This window comes from Oculina patagonica, chromosome 1 (assembly GCF_052425735.1).
Source record: "Oculina patagonica isolate OP01 chromosome 1, crgOcupat, whole genome shotgun sequence".
NCBI lineage: Eukaryota > Metazoa > Cnidaria > Anthozoa > Scleractinia > Oculinidae > Oculina > Oculina patagonica.
Genome location: NC_135758.1, coordinates 7,739,604 through 7,761,955, shown reverse-complemented (window position 1 = coordinate 7,761,955; position 22,352 = coordinate 7,739,604). Strand labels below are relative to the sequence as shown.

General features: G+C 38.2%; 1 protein-coding gene across 1 annotated transcript in view; it reads left to right on the top strand.

Annotated features, from left to right (window-relative positions):
- The window catches only part of LOC144654124 (C-myc promoter-binding protein-like), a 40,219-nt gene that overhangs the window by 5,949 nt on the left and 11,918 nt on the right, over positions 1-22,352 (top strand). Inside the window, exons 4-29 of the mRNA XM_078514226.1 lie at positions 81-137; positions 300-369; positions 1,907-2,076; positions 2,838-2,930; positions 3,429-3,571; positions 4,556-4,622; positions 5,199-5,257; positions 6,025-6,169; positions 7,241-7,334; positions 9,687-9,768; positions 10,441-10,483; positions 10,610-10,688; positions 11,128-11,204; positions 11,356-11,423; positions 11,703-11,776; positions 14,030-14,091; positions 14,231-14,314; positions 14,619-14,671; positions 15,245-15,313; positions 16,643-16,778; positions 17,796-17,836; positions 17,959-18,058; positions 18,167-18,208; positions 19,800-19,862; positions 21,276-21,341; positions 21,922-22,048. Of these exons, the coding sequence (XP_078370352.1) occupies positions 81-137; positions 300-369; positions 1,907-2,076; positions 2,838-2,930; positions 3,429-3,571; positions 4,556-4,622; positions 5,199-5,257; positions 6,025-6,169; positions 7,241-7,334; positions 9,687-9,768; positions 10,441-10,483; positions 10,610-10,688; positions 11,128-11,204; positions 11,356-11,423; positions 11,703-11,776; positions 14,030-14,091; positions 14,231-14,314; positions 14,619-14,671; positions 15,245-15,313; positions 16,643-16,778; positions 17,796-17,836; positions 17,959-18,058; positions 18,167-18,208; positions 19,800-19,862; positions 21,276-21,341; positions 21,922-22,048 (2,164 nt within the window). The remainder of the gene's footprint in view (positions 1-80; positions 138-299; positions 370-1,906; positions 2,077-2,837; positions 2,931-3,428; positions 3,572-4,555; positions 4,623-5,198; positions 5,258-6,024; positions 6,170-7,240; positions 7,335-9,686; positions 9,769-10,440; positions 10,484-10,609; positions 10,689-11,127; positions 11,205-11,355; positions 11,424-11,702; positions 11,777-14,029; positions 14,092-14,230; positions 14,315-14,618; positions 14,672-15,244; positions 15,314-16,642; positions 16,779-17,795; positions 17,837-17,958; positions 18,059-18,166; positions 18,209-19,799; positions 19,863-21,275; positions 21,342-21,921; positions 22,049-22,352) is intronic.

Genomic DNA, 22,352 nt, shown 5'->3' with positions numbered 1-22,352 from the left:
GTGACATACTGTAAGTGTGAGTAAGCATCATCAGATCTTACTGTCAGTGTAATGTCTTGAATATTTATGTTTTACTGTAGAATGAAAAGCCACCTCATGCATTTTGTTTAATTGACAAGAATCTCAACAAAGGCATGGTAGGTTGTTTGTTTTATTCTTTTTAAAGTTTATCAATAATTATTTTATGTTGACTGTGGCCAAGGAGGTACATGTATCTGCTGTGTAATGTATTTTGAAATTTGTATTTCCTCTTGTCGCATTTTAGCTAAAATATTGATTGATTTCATTTTTTTTTCTAGGTTGGATCTGATGTATATCTTTGTTACAGAAAATCATTAGCAAGGAGGCGTTCCATCATGTACCCTGCAGGTATAGATTTATTGGTTGTTCACGTCGAAATTTTGAGTTCCTTATTACATGAAATTTTCACGACACGTTAATTTCGCGATTTTGAGGTGCACATATTTTGCGACACTTAAATTTCACGATTTTGCGAAAATTTTGTATTTTGAATAACTTTAATTTCGCGTTTTTGAGTGAGACACAATTTACATTTTCTTGGCAATATATTTTGACATGCCTTTGAATTATATAAAACGACTTCATCGAAGGAACGATAACGTCAAAATTAACAAAAACGCAGGGGGGGACTTAATATCGGCAATAGCAACAACAGAGCAGTTCTCACAATGTCTACAAGTGAGTTCAATTTTATATTTGGTTTAAATTTTTCACCAGTTTGATTTTTTTTTCTTGTCTTTGTTCTTTCTCTGAACAAAAGGAAATAAAATCAAGCTGGTGATTCGTTCACACATCACAGTAAGTCAATTGACAACAACATCCATTTACATTGATTACTGACATGCGAGTCACTTAATATTCGCGTCATGTTATGTTTGCGACACTTATTGTTCGCGTCACTTTAATTTTGCGATTTTTTAGAATCGCGAAATTTGCGAAATTAAAGTGTCGCGAAAATTTCAGTGTGCGAATAAGGTACCTTATAGGGCTTAAAAAATCTTCAATTTATTGTAGCTTGCCTTACTGAGAGGTAACTTCAGTTGGTGCCTGGGCAGTTACATGCTTGTCAAAGTTTTCTTTTGTGTCTTTTAAATTATTAAGTTAGTCAGCTGACAGCTTGCCCCAAGGGGGGGGGGACTTACAGTGTAGGAGTCTCCCCGGGCAACTTGCCTGCACACCTACCCATCATGCAAGTGAGAAAGAAAAGTTACTTACTTGAGAGAAAAAATTTGTCCTGAAAGAAGAATCTTCTTGACAAGCTCTGTCTCTCTGCAAGTACAGTGGAATTTCAAATTCTCAAACCCTTAATTTTCTCAAACCACCAAACTCAAACTACAGCGCAACAATGAAGACTAAAAAACATTGCAAGTTGCAGAGGAGGTGTCACATGTGCACAATTTTTGTTCGCAACTTGCAACACGCCCGCTGAATAATTAAAATTTCAGCGGTAACCACTCCCGTTGATGTGCTGTGATTGGCTGATTCCAACAGAATTGCAACGAAGGTTGCACTTGATATGTTACATGCAGCAACTTGTCTCACAATGTTGCGAAAAGTAGAGGATTTTTCAACTTTTTCTGCAACTTGCAAAGCAACAATTTGTTGCATTGCAGGTTGCAGAAATGGGGTGTTAGACGTGCATTTTTTTTTTCGCAACTTGCAACGCAACGTGTTTTAGAGTGGCTAACTGAAATTTAGGAAAGGTTAAACTCGAGACAATATTTGCTGGCCAGCGGCTGCTCCCCTTAGTTGGGGCGGCCTAAGGGTTTATTCAGGGATTTCAGTAAATTTACAGCTCTCCCGTGAAGGTCAAGCCATTTCGCTCGCGTTGCCTTTCGAGCAAGTTCCTAAAAGTTTTCAATAATTTTCTTTTTATTTCTTTCAGAGGTATTGAGTCGGTTCCCTGTGGAGGATTATGAAGGCTTTCCATTACCAGACAAGATTTCAATGTTCTGTCTTCCTCAAGGGGCAATCATCGAGTGTTGGCCAGAAAATTCACAACATCCTCTTCCTTCTTTCTCTACATTTGTACTCACTGGGGCATCAGGGCAAAAGGTTTGTTCAACAACATTTTTTTTCTTCAGTTAGCATTCTGTAAATGTGTGAAAAAAAAAACATAGTGAGACTGTTGATGAAAAGGCTAGAGGTGTGACATCGACAGATGGACGAATTGATGAAACAGAAGTGCATGGACAACCTAGTGACTTTATTTGGACGCAGTTGTACCGGTATTTAAAGCTAGAAGCTTAGCTTGTATTGCTGATCGAATGGTATTGCTGATCTCATTGGAATTTGGAAGTGTGGTTATTGTGGAGGGAAGAAAACCAGGGAACCCAGGGAAAGACCCTTGGAGCAGGACGAGAACCAACAAATAACTCAACCCACATAATTATGACATTGGGTCCAGGATTTGAACCATGGTGGTGGGAGGCGAGTGCTCTCACCACTGTGCCATCCTTGCTTCACGAATGACTGACAAACTGAGAGGAACAAGTCCATGGGTGGCTGGACAGAAAGACAGACGGACGGATGGACAGACAGACAGACAGGCAGACAGACAGACAGACAGACAGACAGACAGACAGACAGATTAACTGCTCATGACTTCTGTATTTCAAATGCCAAAACTATAGCTTGAATCTGCATCACATTTTGGTAAACTTTTCCAGTTGTTGATTTGTGCTGTTGCGTGGAGCAATATAAATATGTATGACCATAAAAAGAAAGATGATGATGATGATGATATAATTATCTGAACTGAAATAAGTTCCTCAAATGTGGCAAGAAATTTACACATTTATTTTTTTCTCCTAAAGATATATGGTGCTGCTGTGACATTCTTTGAAGTTCTGCCTGAGGAGCAGCTAACAGAGGGGAGAAAAAAAGCCTTGAAGCTGAATGATGATAACGTATGGACAGTTTATAATTATTAAATATGCATTTTTGATTTGTGCCAGCATGACTCGTACATCAGTGAGTTTCAATTGACTCAACATTCCCAATTGAAAATGAAACTTATATGCAGTCTTTAAACCATTACAATGTACATGCACCATATAGTCACCTAAAAAAATTCCCTTCCTGCTCTTCCTTGATTTTGCATTTTCACTTTGCTTGAACCAGTGTGAAATACAAGCAATAAAGAATTATGTAACCTTTGTTGAATTTTTTTCCTGGCCCATTCATTTACCCTGATGGCCCAAATGTTTTATAAATGGCCCATAACTTTCCAATGACAGGGGCCATGGGCTCATTTGCCTGTTTTAATTCCTAATCCCTGCATCAGTCGGGGGAGTGTGTTTTTTGTGGAAAAACCCAATCTGCCTGTAGCATGCATAGTCCAGGTAATAAACGGATGAAACAAAAATCAAAACATTGACTTTGTATGCCATTTCTGCTTTTCTCAGGGTTGGGAAGAGGGAAAGAAAGTTGCTCATACAAACAAGTGCATCTGTGTATTGTCACACTGGCCATTCTTTGAAGCTTTCAAAAAGTTCCTGTCGCAGTTGTATCGGATTTCTGTATCAGCACAACCACTACCAATTGAAAGGTATGTTTCTCTTTTGCATACCGTATTTACTCGAATAAGCGCCGCATTTGGGACAAAAAAGTTAATAAGCGCCGCAGTCTCGATGCACTACAAAGCATGTCTTAAACAAACTTGGACATTTCTTTCCATCAAAAGCGATGTTTTGCAGTTCATTGTGATTGTTTTACTGCTCGCCCATTAGTTTTCTATCCATTACCTATTCTTACAAAACATATTCTGTAAATGTTGTGAAGGCTGCAAACTTTGCCAGGACAACTAGTGCCACTTCTCTCTTCAGCAAGACACGAACACTGACAATCAAAATACGCTATTTTCAATTACTTTAAAAGATTAGATTAGACTCGTCCAAATTTTAAATAAGCCCCGCCCTCAAATAAGTGCCGCCCTCGATATGCACTGCACTTGAGGTGCAAAAAATTTAATAAGTGCCGCAGCGCCTATTCGAGTGAATACGGTAAGTGCCAGCCATTACCATTCAGTTTTTTCTGGTACTAGCTACGTAGCTATTTACATGTACAGTGTACATTGTACTTAAAGTCTAGTGTGTGTATTTTTACATGCAGATTTAACAGATGTCCTTTTGTCCCAGTATGACCTTCTAGAAAAACGTATAAGACAAACTTTCATTGGAAACCTTTCGAAAAACCCCTATGAAGGCCCTTTGAAGTTATCCTTCAGAAAACCCTTTGAAAATCCTTTGTATACTTTTTATATACCTTTTAGGAAAGCAAAATAGAAACCCTTTGAAGTCCCTTTGGACTCACTTTGCAAACCCTTAGGAAACCTTTGGAAAATTCGGAAACCTGCTGGAAACTTGCCGAGGGTTTAGATCCCTTTCAACACATTTTTGTAACCCAGTTTAACTCATAATTATTGAACATGTACATTTAAATTATGTTGGACTGACAAGAAGGGGTCACAAATAATAAATATTATAATTATTAATTCTAATATAAACACCTGTATATTTTTTTATCCATCCAGGTATATAGCAATTCTGATGCTTGATGTTCCTTTTCCATCACCTCAAAGACCGAGAATTCTTGTACAGGTACATGTCATTTCCTGAGATATTTCCCATTTATCTTACAATGTAGGTTACTGCAAAATGCAATTTGCAATAATTGTGTTTCCTGGAAAACTTCTTAAATTAAGCGATGTAGAAAATTTCAGTAATTACTGTCAGTATTTATTCGATTAAGCGCCCTGGGTGCTTATTAAATTTTGGACCTTGAGAGTGGGCACTTATTCGAGGTAGGCACTTATTCGAGGCTGGGCGCTTATTCAATTTTCACTATTTCTCGCAAGTAGTAAGTTTTTTTTTACAACAAAACAATGAATAATAAAACAGGAAGATGTACCAAAGCAGAATTTTAACCATTCATTGAAAGTTTCTGTAAAATACTAAGAAAACTTGGTCTTCGGGAAAGTCTCTTAATAGTACTTACCAATTTCAATCTCAATTTTAATAATTATAATCGAAGTACTCCTCTTGTGTATTTCAGTACTTTTTGATCGAGGATGGGGGTGGGCACTTATTCGAGGGTTATTCACTTTTCCTGCCTATAGGGTGGGTGCTTAATTGAATATATATGGTAAATTTATTAATTATGTTTTTGATTTGCAGACAAGCATGTATGACCCCTTCGAAATCAGCCAACTTTCTCACACTCCTCTGCCAGTCAGGTAAAGATTTAATTATAAATTATGACGAATATTTAAGAATAATTACTGTAATTGATTTATTGATTTAATTGTACTCAATTGTAAACCTAGTACACTGCAAATTGCTGTTAAGTGATACACACATAGGTGTCAAAATAATTATTATAGAAAAAAGGCACAAATAGATAAATGAAGTTATTTGGGCTCTCAATAAAGCACATTCAGCTTGTTCCTTGCAATTTCTTAACTCCAGAAAAGTCACATGCATGTTTCAAGGAGATTTCAAAACAATTGTGCCAGTTTTTGCAAATATTTTCAACAGGATCCCTGATTTTCCCTTGTGATCTCCTTAACACATTATTTAATTATTGAAAGTAGAGTGTTGATTGGGAGACTTTGATCTGACATCTTCAAGATACGTGTACTGGTTGTGCATGTTAACTATGTGTATACATGTAGATCGGCTGTAAAGCAAATGCCTGAAGTTTTGTGTGAAAGATTACTTTTATTTTGAGTGCAATGAATTTGCATCATTGGAGTTGTAATAATCGTTAGACTTGTATTTTGCAATAAATTGAATTTAATAACTCAACGTTAACTTGTGTTCATCTCGACTCTACTCAATACTCGACCTCATGTAACAAAATATCAAAACTCGTATTACAGGTTCTAAACATGCTAACATGAAAGTGAGGCTGTTATGACAGGAGTTCCATACCTGTTTTGTGGATGTATTTAGTGTGTGACTGCACTAATTTCATTTGTTTTTTTGTTGTTGTTTTTTTCAGTGGTGCCTCATACATAGCCATGCTTCGCTACCTGCATCCAGACAATGCTATGCTGCTGTTTTATCTTGTTCTCACTGAACATAAAATTTTAATCCACTCACTAAGACCGACTCTTATGACAAGTATTGCAGAAGCCATAACAACGGTCAGTTCTTATCTATTCGCTGTTTTCACCGTTCCCATAATACATCTTGTTTACCCCCCAAAATTTTTGCATAAGCATTGTTTTCAATTTCTCCTGGGATTTACAATGACGTACAATCGTCCCAAGAGAAATTGAAAACAATGCTTATGCAAAAATTTTGGGGGGTAAACAAGATGTATTATGGGATCGTGAAAAAAGCGAATTTGTAATATATTTTGCTACCAGTAATTTTGTATGAAAAAATATTTAACTTTGTTTAACACAGACACTGGAAAACATTTTAGACCTGTAGCAGTGTTGGAGGAATAGCTACTGGGCCAATGATAAGTGTGTTAGACTTCAGATCAAGCGATCTGGGTTCAGCACTGGCCGATGTCGCATTGTTTCTTTGGGAAAAAATTAATACTTTACTCTCACAGTGCCTCTCAGTCTCCCCACCTAGGAGTATGAATTAATGGGGGTATCACTATCATGTGATGGACTACAATCGTAGACTAAACTTGGTTGAGACAAATGCTAGCTTTGTGATTCCCCCTTCCTATCCTTCCTTCAGTACTTGAGGCATGAAAAATAACATTGAGGAGCGGGTAGAGGGGGGAAAGAAAGGAAGTTTACCCTTGATGTTGGGAAAAAGTTGAGAGTCTCAACAGGTTTTTCCAGGAATGTAGTGTCCTGTCTGGGGGATTGGTAATACTTGCTCCATCCTCAACCCTCCAAGTTAAGACCATTTTAGTCGCCATGGCAACTAAAATTTTGGAGCTGGCGACTAAGTTGGAACCAAAGTCGCCAACTGGTGACCAAAATTGAGAAGATTAGGATTGAAAGCATGAGCTTAATTTAGCGACTAAATGTTTTCACTGGCGACCAAACTTGAGCAGTCGGTGGCCAAATGGCCACTGTCGAAAAAAATAAACTTGGAGGGTTGATACTGAAGAAACTGAGATATGGATGCAAGCCTCAGTAGTTGTGTTGGTGTTTTTGGTCAAAGTAAAAACTGTCTTAACTGTTAGCAGTTTGTAAGACAAGTATAGTTTGTTAATAGTATTATAATAATTTGTCCTTCTCTTCTAGCTCCTGTTTCCATTCAGTTGGCAGTGCCCATATGTCCCGCTGTGTCCTTTGGGTTTAAATGATGTTCTTGATGCCCCTTGTCCTTTTATTGTAGGTGAGTGTAATCAAAGAATAAAATAAAGAAAAAAAATATACTACACAATGTACTGGTATGTGCTACTAAATAGACTCCCCACAGAAGAGGCCCTGCCAGGGGGGTTCCCGTGTCGCTTGTCTAAATTTTAAAATGTGCCGTGTCGCTGTTTTATCAAACTTTGCGTCCTTGTCGGTAGTAAAATTGAAGGAAACTTGCTTGTCCTTGTCGGAATTTATTAAGTTTTTCCAAAAGGGTTAATGTTTGTCACGATTTTATGTTATGTGCTGTCGCTACTTTCTGGGCCGTGTCGCTTGTTGGAATTTACCGTGGCAGGGCCTCACAGAAGAGTACTGGTACTTCAGGTTGCAATTGAAGGACCGAGAGCAAAAACAACACATCGAGTTTTGGCCAAATTGAAAATTGTCACAAACAACTCCAAATTTCTCACGCAAGTTCGTTTCCGTGTGCTAAACATTGATCTGTATTCAAATTCGCTGGATCTAGCTTCGTTGTTCAGAAATTACGTATGCAAAGAACAAAGGCGTTTTGCAAAGCTTACGTTCTCCACAGTCAGCCAGCAGTATGAGTTTTTCGACACATCGCATGTAAATCTTTCCTTCTGCCGTTATTTAACTGTCCGGGAGGTTGAAAAACGTGTCAGAGCCATGCTTTTAGTTTCTAGCCGCCATGTTGAGGATTCGCTTTAAGAAAAGGACTGGATATCACATTGTGACGTGATGTCACCTGATAGGTGTCACGTGAGAGGAAAGAGAAAAAAAATGGCCGTTTGTTCCTGAAAATCAAAGCCTTCGGTTAGTTTTAGCGTAAGTGCGGCTGCCAGGTGGTTGAAGGACATCATTAAGTCTGAATACCCGTAAGTTAAAAGCATCGCTCGAAGAACTGAGGGATGTTCCTGCCTTTGTTTTGTACAACAGCGCTGTTTAGGGCTCCAGAACAACGTTGCACAAACCAAGGTAGCTTTGAGCCTGGCAGAATAAAAGCCTAAAACGAGCGTTTCTTGCCGGGAACTTTGTCAACGCGACAAAGTTGCCGAGAAGTGACCTGGTTTTAGACTTATAAGATATTTGTGAGTGCCCGGAGCGCTACCTCCCATCGCAAATTTGTTTTCGCTACCTCATTAAATATGCACGTATGGATCGGTCAAAAAGTGCTTGCGATCTTGTCTTGATTACGCGCGCAGGGTCTTGTGTGATGGAATAATGTAAGGATTGGAGATGGGAGAGCAAACAGTGCTTTACTGAAAGCAAAAGCAAGATGTAATTGGAAAACCAGCAGAATGAGATTTTGCTGAGCACGCTCGCCATGCCATTTACTTGGCGTTCCTTAAATGGGATCAACGGCGCGTGTGTCACAGAAGTTGAGTGTTGTGCAGGCGCTTTATCGAGAAAACTTATCAAAATAGTGTTGCCCCAAACAACAAAAAACAGCTAACCGCAAGCAGACTGCAGTGAAAGCTAACCGCAAGCAAACTGGAGTGAAAGCTTACGGCAAGAAAAGCGTGATCTTAGGGTTAAGGCCAACTCAGATCTTAACCCTAACTTGAACGCTAACCCTAACTTGATTTTGTAACCCTAACTTGAAACGCTAACCCCAACCCTGAGCCTCAGGGTTCGCTTTTGCCTTAGGGTTAAGCGCTTAAACCCTAACTTGGAACATTAACTCTAACCTTAGGGTTAGAGTTGTTTGAGTTATAGTTTGATCCTTAAAACGTTTGCTGGTTTCCTTGTTTTAAGGAACAAAAGGGTTCCTTTGTTTATCGTTTGTCAAAGAAAATTCCTTATTATGCTGCCAGCAAAAACCTTGTCTTTTTGCATGTGTTATTTTTCGAAAACGAAGGAAAGACCAGCCAAATTAAATACAGGGCAGTGTTGAGCACACGTAAACGAACGTGCGTGCGAAATTTGGAGTTTTTTGTGACAATGTTCAATAAATTTTTTTATTTGGCCAAAACTCGATGTGTTGTTTTTGCTCTCGGTCCTTCAATTATTGTAGCTTTCTAAGGTGACTTTCATAAGCACAAACTTAATGGAAGTGCAAATTTATTCAAAATAGATGACACACTGAAATAAATGAAATGTGATGGTACAAACATGTACATAGTACTTTTTTTTCTCCTAGTTATTTCAAATAAATGGCAGTATTACGTATCATTAAGAGATTCTTAAAATCTTATGCAACCTTCCACCACAGACAAATGATAGGCGATAAGCGATTTGATGTCTGCAATATCAAGGGGTCCACTGTGGGTGCTACAATGTGCTTTAAGTTATTTTCCAGTGGACTTCACCTGTTTATGTTCACTGCAATGCACTTTTATTTGCAAAATTTTTAATGATCCTTTTCTTGCAGGCATTGATTCACGTTACTTTGATCAGTATGATCCACCTGATGATGTCACCTGTGTTGACCTGGATACTAACATGATCTCACTGTAAGTTAAACCTTCCAGTTTTAAGCCCGAAATAATTATCCTTGTTTTCAAAGTACAGGTGTGTTTCTTGTAGTGTTGGTGTAAACCTGGATCATCATGACCCTAATCATGGTAGTGACAATTTTTAGAAAGATCTTGATGTTTTCTACCTTGTAAGACATGTTTCAATGTGACTCACATCTTTGTCAGTTGCAAACGGTATGTGAAAAGCTGTTTGAATTTTATAACAACCAAGAGAAGCATGCATCATTAACTGCGATTACAACAACAAAATTGATAACAAAGAAATGTAAAATAACAGTGCCTAAAGCATAATGTACGATCCAATAAATGCAATCAGTAAATGAATGATCCAAGCAAAATCTTGAGGTGTGATCTTACGTACAGAATGGAGGTTGATCACAGTCTACACGATTTCTTTTTTGCCCAGAATGCCCGTCTATACTAATGAGGTGATACTAAATTTGTCAATTTAGGCATGTTTTATATTAGACCAAAGTCCATACAATGAATTCTGTGATGCCCTAGAGTCGAGTTCACCCCATGCAGACTGGAAATATTTCTACATTCATTTGTTAGACAAAATTAATAGGCGTGGCGCTATCTTCATTACAAATTATTTCATTCTAGATAAAATGTCCACTTATGGATTTGTTTTATCTCAAACCACAGGGAGAATGAATTCAAAAGTGTTAGTTGGAAAAATCTTCCAAAGGTAAATTAAAACAACATTTAGCATTTTTAACAAATGTAACATGTACATGCGAAGGTACTCAAAGAGAGAAGTCAGTCTCTGACAAAGTAGAGCTCTGCTTATGGTGCAATTTTCTTTTTCATGCAGAAACCAGGGAAGGTCTTGCAAGAAAGATTGAATGAGCTTTACTATCAGTTATATCAACTGTATCACAAGGAAAGGGAAAGTAAGTGAAAGTGATCTTTCTGCACCAATTATTATCAATTATTATCAACTACTAACTATAAATAACATTTAGGATTAAATATTAATTATTAGTAACTGCTGTTAATCAAACTGAACTATATGAAGTAGCTTTCGCGTATAATAATTGTTAAAATTAATAATAATAATGAACTGATGTAAAAATAGGCAAAAGGAAACCTTTTTAGGCAGAGGAGTCGCCCTTTTATTTATTAATTTAAATTTTTCTTTCATGTATGTTGTTAATGTAAGTAATATTTTACGTAGTTTCTTTTCGTGTATTAAGTGTTATTGTGTTTGTGAATGAATTAAAAAAAAAAAAAAAAAAAAGGGAAAGTAAGTTCTGTACTTGCTTGCAAACTCTGAAAAGTTAGAAAACTTCCAAATGATCTGCTGGCTTACTTATCTCAATATTGTTGCAGCATCAGGGGGAGATATTATCGAGACGGCCATTGAGCTTGCTCCGCTAGATCACGATACTTCGCACTCCAGAAAAAGGGTGAGCAGCAGCTTTTGTATCATGTTGCGACGTTGCCTCTTTGCACTCATGATTCATGAGATAACTTAAGTTATGTGAAAAACATGTACATTGTTATGTTAAATTCAATATTTATATTGACATTTTGTGGCTGTTTTGCCCTTCTCCTCAGCTTCAACTAGAAGTAGCCATTCAAGATGCTTTTTTGCGGTTTATGGGAACAATTCTCAAAGGCTACGAGTAAGAAAATCCTGTTCTGTTACCCTCGATAATAACTGAAGTTTTAGGGAATTTGTTATTGTACGACTACCATGTCTAGTATGTCTTACCAAGGCTGTTTTTTTCCCAGTACTGATCACAATATCAATAGCATCAATGTAAACGTATAAGTTAAGTCTAAGTGCACAAGTAGTGTAAAATAAAAATAAAAACAAGCAAGCAAACAAACAAACAAAAGCAAAAATATCAAGTAGCATGTCCATCAAAGAGGTGCATTGAATAAACTTAATCATTTTGCAGCTCTTTCCTGAAACCAATTACTTCAGCGCCCACACAAGAGACATGCGATTTGACATCACTGTTTGACCTCGATGGTATGTACATAAGTGTGCTTTACTATGGATAATTAACAGCGTGGCTGGAAGTGAAGAATGCATAAAAAATGTGTAGAGAAAAACATAAACGGAAGGCTGTCAGATTTTTAGTGCAGAATGCACTTTTGTGATGGTTTGGTGGGCAGTCGTGTGATAAACCCCTAAACCCCTCAAGCGCTAACGCACTATGGTGTAAACTTTTAATCAGCAATTAATTAATTAATATCAATTAATTATTATTTGTGGAGGGGGTAGGGGGTGGGAACCCTACCTACGTACCAGGTAAAACATAGGCCATATCTACTTTACTCTCCTTGTGGGTAGGTATATATTTGGGTGGGAAAACCCTTTGCTCTCCTTGTGGTATTATTCTTTCTAGAGTAAAGTACTTTGCGCCAAACGCATGCGCATATCTACGTTACTTTCATGTGAAGATTTCAAACGTATATATTTGTTTCGGAAGACCTTTTGCTCTCCTTGTGGTACTATTCTTTCGATAGCAAAGTACTTTGCGCCAAACGCATGCCCAGATTCGACTCCGTTTTATTCTTAGAAACATCGCGTGCATCGCGCGTTTGCGGTAGGATTCCTGCAGACTCCAAGACGCCAAGTTAAAACCGCAAATTAATTAAGTTAGATTTTGAGACTTTCACAGCGGTTTCGTAATTAAGCATGCAAAAACTTGTTCGGTGATTTTCGGCACGAAACCCTTAGTAAGCAGGAAACAAATATCCAAGCTGTAACACGCTTTTAAAAACCTTTCAAAAGAGATGTTTTTTTATTTGATTTGTTCTTTACTTTTCGTGAAAGGTCATTCGAGCAGTTGAAACCGCAACTTAATTAAATTAAAGTGAAAAATTGGCTTAATTATTGAAAACAAAACAGCTGCCATCGATGTCGCGGAAAGAAAAACAAAAGTATCATGTTACAGCATTTGCAAGGAAAACAAGTGTCTTGTTACAAGCAAATAACAATTGTGTTACGGTTGAAAAGTTAAGAGTAAGGAACTCCCGGGAAGGAACACAAGTGGTGTTTGGAGGAGACACACTAAAAAGTATCCGAACATTTCAGTTAAAATATCTGAGAATGCCACTGAATTCGCTTCCTGTTTGTTTATTAAATATTCTCGCGGGAACAGTTCAAATTGAAACTACACTCCTACGTGAACGCAAGTCACCGTTCGCAAATAAACAAAAAAAAATCTCATTACCTTTGCTTGGAGCAAAAACAAAACAATTTTAATGCACATTTTCCTTGGTCAGAACTATTACAACAAAGATTTTGTTTCGTTCACAAAATAAATCAGTTCATTCTATTATAAAACAAACTAATTTAATTATCAAATTGTCACGAAATGGCAAGTTCTTATTCTGTTGCCGCTATATTGATCGTAGTTCATTCGTTTTTAACTTCAAAACATACCGACTAGTCTTTAAAAGGTGACCTTATATCTCCCAATCTGAAAAAATATTTCTTGGATTTATCGATAATATCTGTGTTATAATTAGTTTTATTAATTAAAGCAAAACAACTTCAATCGATGTCGTCCTGTTTGCCCAAGAAATGTACCAAGTTACATATGTTTTCGACAAAAACAAGTGTTGCGTTACATAAGTTTAGGAGAAAAAAAAGTGTCATGTTACATTTGTTTACACAGAAGGGAAAAGTATCACGTTTGCTGTTTTGACGTCTAAGAAGTTTTTTCTGTTTTTTTCTTTTCTTTTTTTTAACCGGCAAAGATGAAAACTTTTCCCAAGTGCGACCCATACCCAACTGAAAATCAAACCAACAAAAGTTAAATGTTATCTAAGCCTAGTGCCATGTGATTTTCAATGCCGCAGGATTCTTGTAGACTCTTTCTACTTTATTAAATTAGTCTCATGTTACATAAGTTTGCACAAAAAATAAAAGTATCACGTTTGCTGCTTAAAAACTCTCAAATTAACGAAAGTTAACTTAAAACACAACGGTTCAAATGATTGAAAACTTCCTTTACTAAAAATTTCGACTCTTAATTGTGTCAACTGGTGGGCCGCGTGTGTGACTTTTCAATAAGGGAAATCTTTCTCCCGGATGAAGTTGTCGCGTGATTTAGTTGTCACGTTTGGTCTTTCAACATCTTACAAGTACACATGAAACAGCGTTTCAGACTGAAAGGTGAACTCATTTGACTTATGTTTGGCCATATTGCATTCTGCACTGTCCTTTGAGTCTCTGAGTTTTTTTAATTTATGATTTTTTTTCATTGGTTAGGTTTTCTCAAGAGTCGTCCCAGTTCACAATCAAAGTTTTTCCAGACTCTATCAAGGACACAGGTAGCAAAATCCTGGTGATTTTAGTTTATTTGTTCACATCTATCCATCACTGCTGCCGGCAAATGCACGGTTACATACAACCAGCCTAAATAAAGGTAGTAAATTTATTTATTTTAGTTGTTTTACTTGTTTTTGACAGATGTTCAGCAGGTTTATTGAGCAGAGATCATTTGTGACATCACAAGACTCTTTGTTGGCCTTCTTTGACAACTGTTTAGGAAAAGTAAGTTTCTGAAATTGTGGTCATCTTAAAAAAATTCTATGCTACATTGTTGGCTTGTTTGGTGCATATAACATGTGTTGCTTTCTCGTCACACTTATTTTATGATTCATGTCGCAAGATCTGCCTTTCTCAACTTCACAAATAAATTCTCGAGTCCATGTAGCTTTCAGCAGAGCAGCAAGAACTTAATCATTCATGGGTTCATGGATATGTCTTGCACAAAGTGCATGTATAGTTAAAGTAATGTCCTTACATAAGTATATGATCTTGTCACAAACCATACTGTGTTTTCTCTACTTTGCAGCTTGAAGTATCACCAGAAAGCCGTCTAGTTGAAGTGGATGAATCAGTTGCAAGGTATTAAAATAACACAATGTACATTTTTCTACTTAAAAATCGGAAGAAGCTTTTTTTTTTAAATTTGTAACATTTTTTTTACTGGAAAATGAACTTTGCATCTCCCTAGCTCTTTGAAAGGTTCAATAAGAAGTGCCTTCAATCACATTACTCTACTTCAAACTCTGATTGGCTGTTTCATGCTCCGTTAAATTATTTAACGATCCGTTAAATTATTAAACAATATCGTAGGCAAGAAAGATCACAACCTGGCTTATCTGCTACCTCCTATAGCCAGTTCTCATGCTCAGCGTTTGTGAAATAAGAGACGTTTTGACATTCCCGTTTGCTATACTGATCGGTTTATGAAATCGTTTATTGTTAGCCACGTGATCACAATTGTAATTAATTTCAGAATTTTAAACCATTTTTTATTGTAATTTTTATATTGTACGTAATTCAGTCCTACGATTGCAACGTATGATGTTTTTTAATAAACAAGTTTACTAGTATACGTACTTGAGCCGACGCAGCAATTTTCAATAATTTGGTGTCCATTGTCTTATCTTTGTACATATCATTTGTTTTCCATAGGGGTGGCCAGAGGACTTATGTTGTCACTCCACCAGACACGTCCAACATTAATAAAGGAAAGCTCTACACGTAAGCAATATAACTTTTCTATAAACAGTTTTAACTGAAGGAATTGTAGTCTTCTTCATTTTCCCATTTAAGATTCTCTTACATGTTTTAAACAATTCTGGCGATACCTCCCAATAAAATAATTTACTTATTAAAGAAAATAATTATTTCTTTCACCTCTGTTGTAAGTACAGTTGAATTCCGATAACTCGAACCTTCAAGGGAAATCGAAAAAGGTTCGAGATATTGGGAGTTCGAGTTATCGAGGGTAAAATTAGTTAGAAAACAACATGAAGGGGAATCGAGAAAAGGTTCGAGATATTGGGAGTTCAAGTTATTGAGGGTAAAACTAGTAAGAAAACAACGTGAAAGGGAGTTTGTGGGAGGTTCGAGTTATTGGTAAAGGTAAAGTCTCAGGGTTGGAAATTACTCGCCCACTCGCCCAGGCGAGTGTGACAGTTGGGCGGTACTCACGGATCACTCGCCCGGTTGGCGAGTTGATTTTCAATAAATTCAATAGAGTACCTTTTACTTTCCCCTTCTCTCTATCTCAGCCGATGCTTTCCAACATTTTGATCTCCAACAAGGCAGACAAGGTTGTGCATTCGTACGACATGGCTTCCGTTTGGTGATTTTTAATGAGGACTTGCTTATGATCCTCTTCTTATCCTCCCGGCCGCGAACGGCAAGATGGCTATTTTCCCCCTCTTTCTGTCAGTTTCACACTACAGGAATTGGAATACGTATCAAATAAAACTCATTTAACTTTTGAGTAAGTGTGCTCGTGTTTTTGTCGTGGAGTAGGTCTATTTTTGTCGATTTTTCGTTGATATTTCAGTCTGTTCGCGATCGACCACCACGGTAGCAAAGCGTGATAAAACATGATTAAAAATTGTTGTACATTTTATATGGGCGGAGGGGGACTAATTTTCTCCGGTCCTGGGCGGTGAACTGATCTGGGCGAGTGCATTGGGTCACTCGCCCAGTGGCGAGTGCTCCGAATTTTAGTTTCCAACCCTGAGTCTGCTTCGAGCCTAGTGGCCCATACAGGCCGTAACTTATCCCGGTTTCCGTAGCATTAAGCGACTAGGAGTATTGCTACTCCCCCCTGGATGGGATGCTAGTCCATCGCAGGGTTACCCCCAGCAGTAAAATCGCCGGTACCTATTTATACACCTTGGTGGAGAGAGGCACTGTGAGAGTAAAGTGTCCTTCACAAGAACACAACGCAGTGCCCCGGCCAGGCCTCGAACCCGGGCACTTCGACTCGGAGGCGAGCGCGCTAACCTTTAGGCAACTGCGTTCGAGTAATCGAGATCCAACTGTACATTTGTTGTTGTTTTCTAACAGATACCCAGTGTTCCCAGTTTTGAATGTTGCTCTCATGAAGCCAGAGAAGCTGTCGCTTCACGCACAGTCCATAATGACCCCACCCGTGTCCCCTGTGGCTAAGAGGACAAAAGCTGAAAGACATGAATCTGTTCTGGTAATGTGTACCTGACTCTAAATCGCTGTTTCAGGTCTTCTATTGATTTGGGAATGCAAACACCGTGTGGAAATTACAGTTTTTGTTTGGGAATGCAATGCCAAGTGCGAATGTTTTAAAAAACTCGAATTCTGGAAAAATTACCAATTGTAAACGAAGTGAGATAGAGCAGTTTTCAATTGAGTGTCGTGAAACCAAAACCAAAGTAATTACTCTGGCTAATCACAAAGGACACAGACAATCCAGTAAACCAATCAAAACTCGAAGCAAATACATGTAGCTGACATGAAGCGCGGGAAAACGTGCGCGAGCAAGTCACGATTGGTTTTGGTTTTAGTTCTGATTGGCTGAGAAAGTGGCGCGAGATTTTTAAACCAATCACTAAGCGTAGTAATGCAAAACGAAAGCAAACGCAATTTACTTTCGACACTCAAGTGATAACCGCTCTAATTATATGTATTAGGTAAAAGAGAAAACATGCAATCTCCTTTAAATTTTTCATTCGTTTGTCTGTAAATGTTTGCCGGAGACAGTCCACCCCAAAAAATTGCAGGCAAATTTATTGAAAATTAAACATGTGTCTATAGGTACATCTTTTTACATTTTTAAATCAGTAAAGGAATTTGTCCTCCTAAGAGTTCATTTAACTAATTGACATATAATGTCAAGGGTTCACGGAATTTATTTATTAGTGTAGGAAGGCGGAAAAAAAAAAAAAAGAAGAGGGGGTTTTTTATGTGCCCTTAAGTTTAAAAAAAAAAAAAAAAAATATAATTTTTTAAAAAAAAAATATTTATAAAAATTTTTAAATTTTTTTTTTTTTTTTTTTTTTTTTAAAAATAAAATAATAAAAAAATATAATATTAAATTAATTTTTTTTTTTTTATTTTTTTAATTTATTTTAAAAAAAAAAATTTTAATCCCTTTTTAAAATTTTTATAAAAAAAAAGAAATATAAGTATTAAATATTATTATTATTATTATGACATAAACCTTTTGACTTCGCTTCATTTCTAGATGGCAAAAAAGAACTCTGCAAGTCCTAGCAACTGGGCCAAGTGAGTCAATATTGATTTTTTTTCTCCAGCGTCTCTTTTGTGATAGTTATACTCAAGTTTTCCTTTTGTTCAAACACTGTATTTGACAGTCCGTTCTTTTTTCGTATTTCACATCTTTGTAGGTGTTTATTAGCGCATTGTTACAGTCTATGGTTTATTCATCTGCCTGCGTATGTTAAACGTCACCACAATAAAGCAAAAGTGTTACATGTGGCTTTTGAGGTAAGTCAGCCTTTCTGTATCCAAAGGATAGACTTGTGGACCCGCAAGGTTTTGATTTACACTCTGACTCTCGTTTTTGATATATTACTTACAATTGGTTTTTGGCAGATCTTGTGCAAGAAAAAGAAAGGAGTCAAACTTCCAGACGAGGTGGGTGTTACAGTCTACCTTATTACATGAAATTTTCGCAACACGTTAATTTCGCGATTTTGAGGTGTGCATATTTCGCGACTCTTAAATTTCGAGATTTTGCGGAAATTTTGTATTTTGAATCACTTTAATTTCGCGTTTTTGAGTAAGACACAATATACATTTCCGTGGCAGTATTATTAAACATGCTCTTGAATTAAATTAAAACGGCTTCATCAAAGGAACAATAACGTCAAAATTAACAAAAACGCAAGGTCGGGTCTAAATAGGGTTTTCCGCGGTCCGCCCTTTCTTCCTCTCTCTCTCTCTGTTCCTCGGCTCGGTGTCCCCGGGGCGGGGGTCGCGGGCCGTCCTCTCGGCTGGCTCTGGGTGGGTGTTCGCGCGGTCGGGGCGCGCCCTGCCGCCCTCGCCACTCCGCTTGTGTGGTGCCCCCTCTCGGGGCGGTCTGTCGCTCTCTCTGTCCTCTGGTCTCACCTGTCCGGCGGGCCTGGTCGATCGGGCGGTGAGTGAGTACCCGTGTTTTTGGAGGTCATTCTCTTTTCTTTTTTTGGGGCGCGCTCCGGGGGAGCACGCACTGTTGGTGGAGGGAGAGCTGCGACTTCGTTCGCGTGGGGCACCTGTGTGATTTTTGTTCTTCTTGGTCTTCTTTGTTTCCTTGGTTTCCTTTACGTGCGACCGCCTCCTTTAGTACTATTTTTTTCACCTGATCTTGCCTAAAAAATTTTTTCTCTCCGGCTCCCAGCGTTCCGCGTGCCACGCTCGCGACCCCCCTACTGGGAGCGAAAGTAGTAAGTAGAAAATCTGTCGTGTTTTTTCCTGACTATTGTCGGGTGTATTTCGCGGTGAGTTCCACTCTTGCGGTTAGCGTTCCTCTGCTGTTTTCATTTCTGGGAAAACTGTGATCGTAACATGTATCTTGATTTTCACAGTGAGTATGTTGCTCGCATGTATTTACTGCAGGATTGCTATTTTCTCTCGTTATAGTACAATAAAACGACACTTTGCATCTCTACAGGCGGCTCGTTCCATTTCCGTTTTCGGAAAACCTAATCTCGGCATTAGCAACAACATTATGTCTACAAGTAGGTCATGCTTGTACTTGCATGAGTTATTGTTCTTGAGTCAATTGACGACAACATCCATTTTACATTGAAGATTCCTTCCTTCAGTGGTACTAAACTTATTCTTTCTTGATTATTGACATAATGTGAGTCACTTAATTTTGACGTCATGTTATGTTCGCGACACTTATTGTTCGCGTCACTTTAATTTCGCGATTTTTTTGGAATCGCGAGATTTGCGAAATTAACGTGTCACGAAAATTTCATGTATTAAGGTAACTTGTGCTCTTTACTTTTATTAATAGCCAATCCAGTAGGCAAGGAAAACGTTTTGATGAAAATCAAACTCTCCCAAAGAAATTATAGAAAATGTATGATAAACAATTAAAGAGAATTTGATGCTGAACATGTGTCAGTACACGAAGGAATTGCAGTGACCTAATGGTCAGAGCAGTAGACTTCAGATCGAGCAGTCTACCAAGGAGCAAAGCAAGCAGGCTAATTTCATAACTCTTTCTTCTCTCAAACAGGTGTGTTACCGAGTATTAATGCAGCTTTGTGGACAATACGGCCACCCTGCTCTTGCTGTGAAGGTGAGCATCTTGAAAGTGCGACTAAGATCGATCAGTCTTTGCCTGAGCACTGGTACCCAGGCACCGGCCAAAAAAAGGGCCGTGTTTAGACACTGGGAGCCAAAGCACCCAAGCGCCCTTTAGTTTCTGAGTGACACGTCTCGACCTTGTCAACGGCACGTGCACCTTGCCCGAATTCTGGCGTGGGTAATTAAAATTCTTACTACCATTTTCGAGCGACCGTGAAAGGCAAACTTTATTCTGCGTTTTCTCACGTGTAAAACATTCAAGTTTGTCTAGACAAACTGTCCCGTTTTACAAGTAAACCATTTAACGTTGTTTAACGTAAAAATACTCTCAAAATAAAAAAAAAATAAATAAACAATCGCTGTCACAACAATTGCCAGAAATTTAAAGCCGCCCTTTTCTGTCAACATTCATTGAAGAAATATAAAAAGTCGACGCAAAAGTTTTCAAAACCATTGTTTCATGTGCAGAAACACACCGGCGGAGCTGTCCAACTTGACATGTTGACGCTCCAAACGTTAATTGGTTCAGTTAAAAAAAGGCGACGGTTTGTCTAGTCAAACTTGAATGTTTTACCCTTGAAAAAACGCGGAAAAAAGTTTGCCTTTCACGGTCGCTCGAAAATGGTAGTAAAAAGAAATAGTGTGTTCACACGAGTGCCCAGTGAGAATAGTACTCGGACGCCACGCCCGACACCAAGTGTGAACACAACATTCGATTTACCAGACTTGTTCGTGTTAGTCAGTGGAACATTCTAAACGAGTGAGAGCGGTTTAAACCTGACTTATGTAATGTAAACGAAATCAAATGTTACTATGGTGACGGGTATGACATTAAACGAGTTTCATGTTCACCAACCCGTTAGCAACGTTCTTTATGGACTGTGCTATGAGATCAAGCAATTCCCTGAATCAGTGTACTGAGCGAAAAAGTATTTTTTTTTTATAAACGATGCCGGTGGGAATAACTGGTTGTAGAACTTAGCGTTTAGTACGTTGTGGTGAAAATTTTAAAAGAGCGATTTTTACTTGCGTTTATTAAGTATTTTGCGTTTGCTGTGGTTTTGCTTTACTTATTACTACGCTTAGTGATTGGTTAAAAAAACACGCCTCAATTTCTCAACCAATCAGAAAGTAAAACCAAAACCAATTATGACGCGCTCGCGTAAGTTTTCCCGCGCTTCGTACTGGCTTCATGTATTTGTTTCAAGCTTTGATTGGTTCACTGGATTATTTGTGTCCTTTGTGATTGGCCAGAGTAATCGGGTTTGGTTTTTGGACACTCAATTGAAAATCGTTCTAATATCCGCACACTGTAGGAAACAAGTTGCAGAGATGATCGTAGCTGGAATGTGTGTTATATGTCGGATGAGTTGTAAATTCTTAGTTTCTGTGTTGCTCCATTCAGGTTTTGTTTGAGATGAAAAACCAAGGAATAAAACCAAATGCTGTGACATACGGGTACTACAACAGGGTAAGAAAATGCTGAAAGTTAATGTAATTTTGCAAAAATGTCACGGCAGATCGCACACCCTTCTGAACGAGTTCCTGAATTTTTAAAATGTATCACTGACTGAATGCTATTTAACATGTGTGCTCCCCCCCCCCCCCCCCCGGGGGGGGTCTTTCCTCCTTTTTATTAAAAAAAAAAAAAAAAAAAAAAAAAAAAAAAAAAAACCCCCCCCCCCACCCCCACGAGCAACAAAACTATTTAGGTCTGCACCAGAAATTTCCTGGAAATATCGTGCCCGTGCAATCCTTCTACAATCAAAAAAGGATTTGCCTAGTCTAATGCTTCTCCACCCTCCGAGAGCGAAGGATAAGATTTTACCCAAAAAAAAAAATCCAAGCTAATGACGAAATATTTGAGTAGTTTCTTCAAATGGCTGTTTAAAATCGCGCGCGGAAATTCATGTTCAAGCAACTACCAATCAGATAAACGGGTTTGCGTAGAGCGCCTCCAGTTATGCCTCCGTCCCCGGATCTTCTCTGGTACGAGATTAAATTATGCCTTGAGTTACCTTGATTCAGTGTCTCTATTCTGTACTCCGTAGGCTGTTATGGAAGGAAAATGGCCGTCCAACACGACCAGTTCCCACATGTGGAATAAACTGAGGAATTTCTTTGCTGCTGTGTACGAGCTTCAGAGACTAGCGAAACTGGCACATAATAACAAAGAAGGTAAACCGTGTTTTAGTCAGCTCTTCTAAATATGTAATTACGGAAAAAAATTCACCACTGCCATTTAACAATTGGTTCATGCGTTAGCATTCACTATCGAGTTATGGTGCACGCGGGAAGTTTGTAGAGCACGAAAGAAGCGCAGGAGTTGCTCGAGTCAATAATTACATCGCTGGTGGAAACGTTCACCAAAACCCAAAACTTGCGCGAGGAAGAAATTTTGGCGAAGCGATTTGTTCGCGCTATCAGCGTGCAGTATTTAAACAATAGAGTGTTTCTGTCGAGGAACTATCGGCTGATAGTT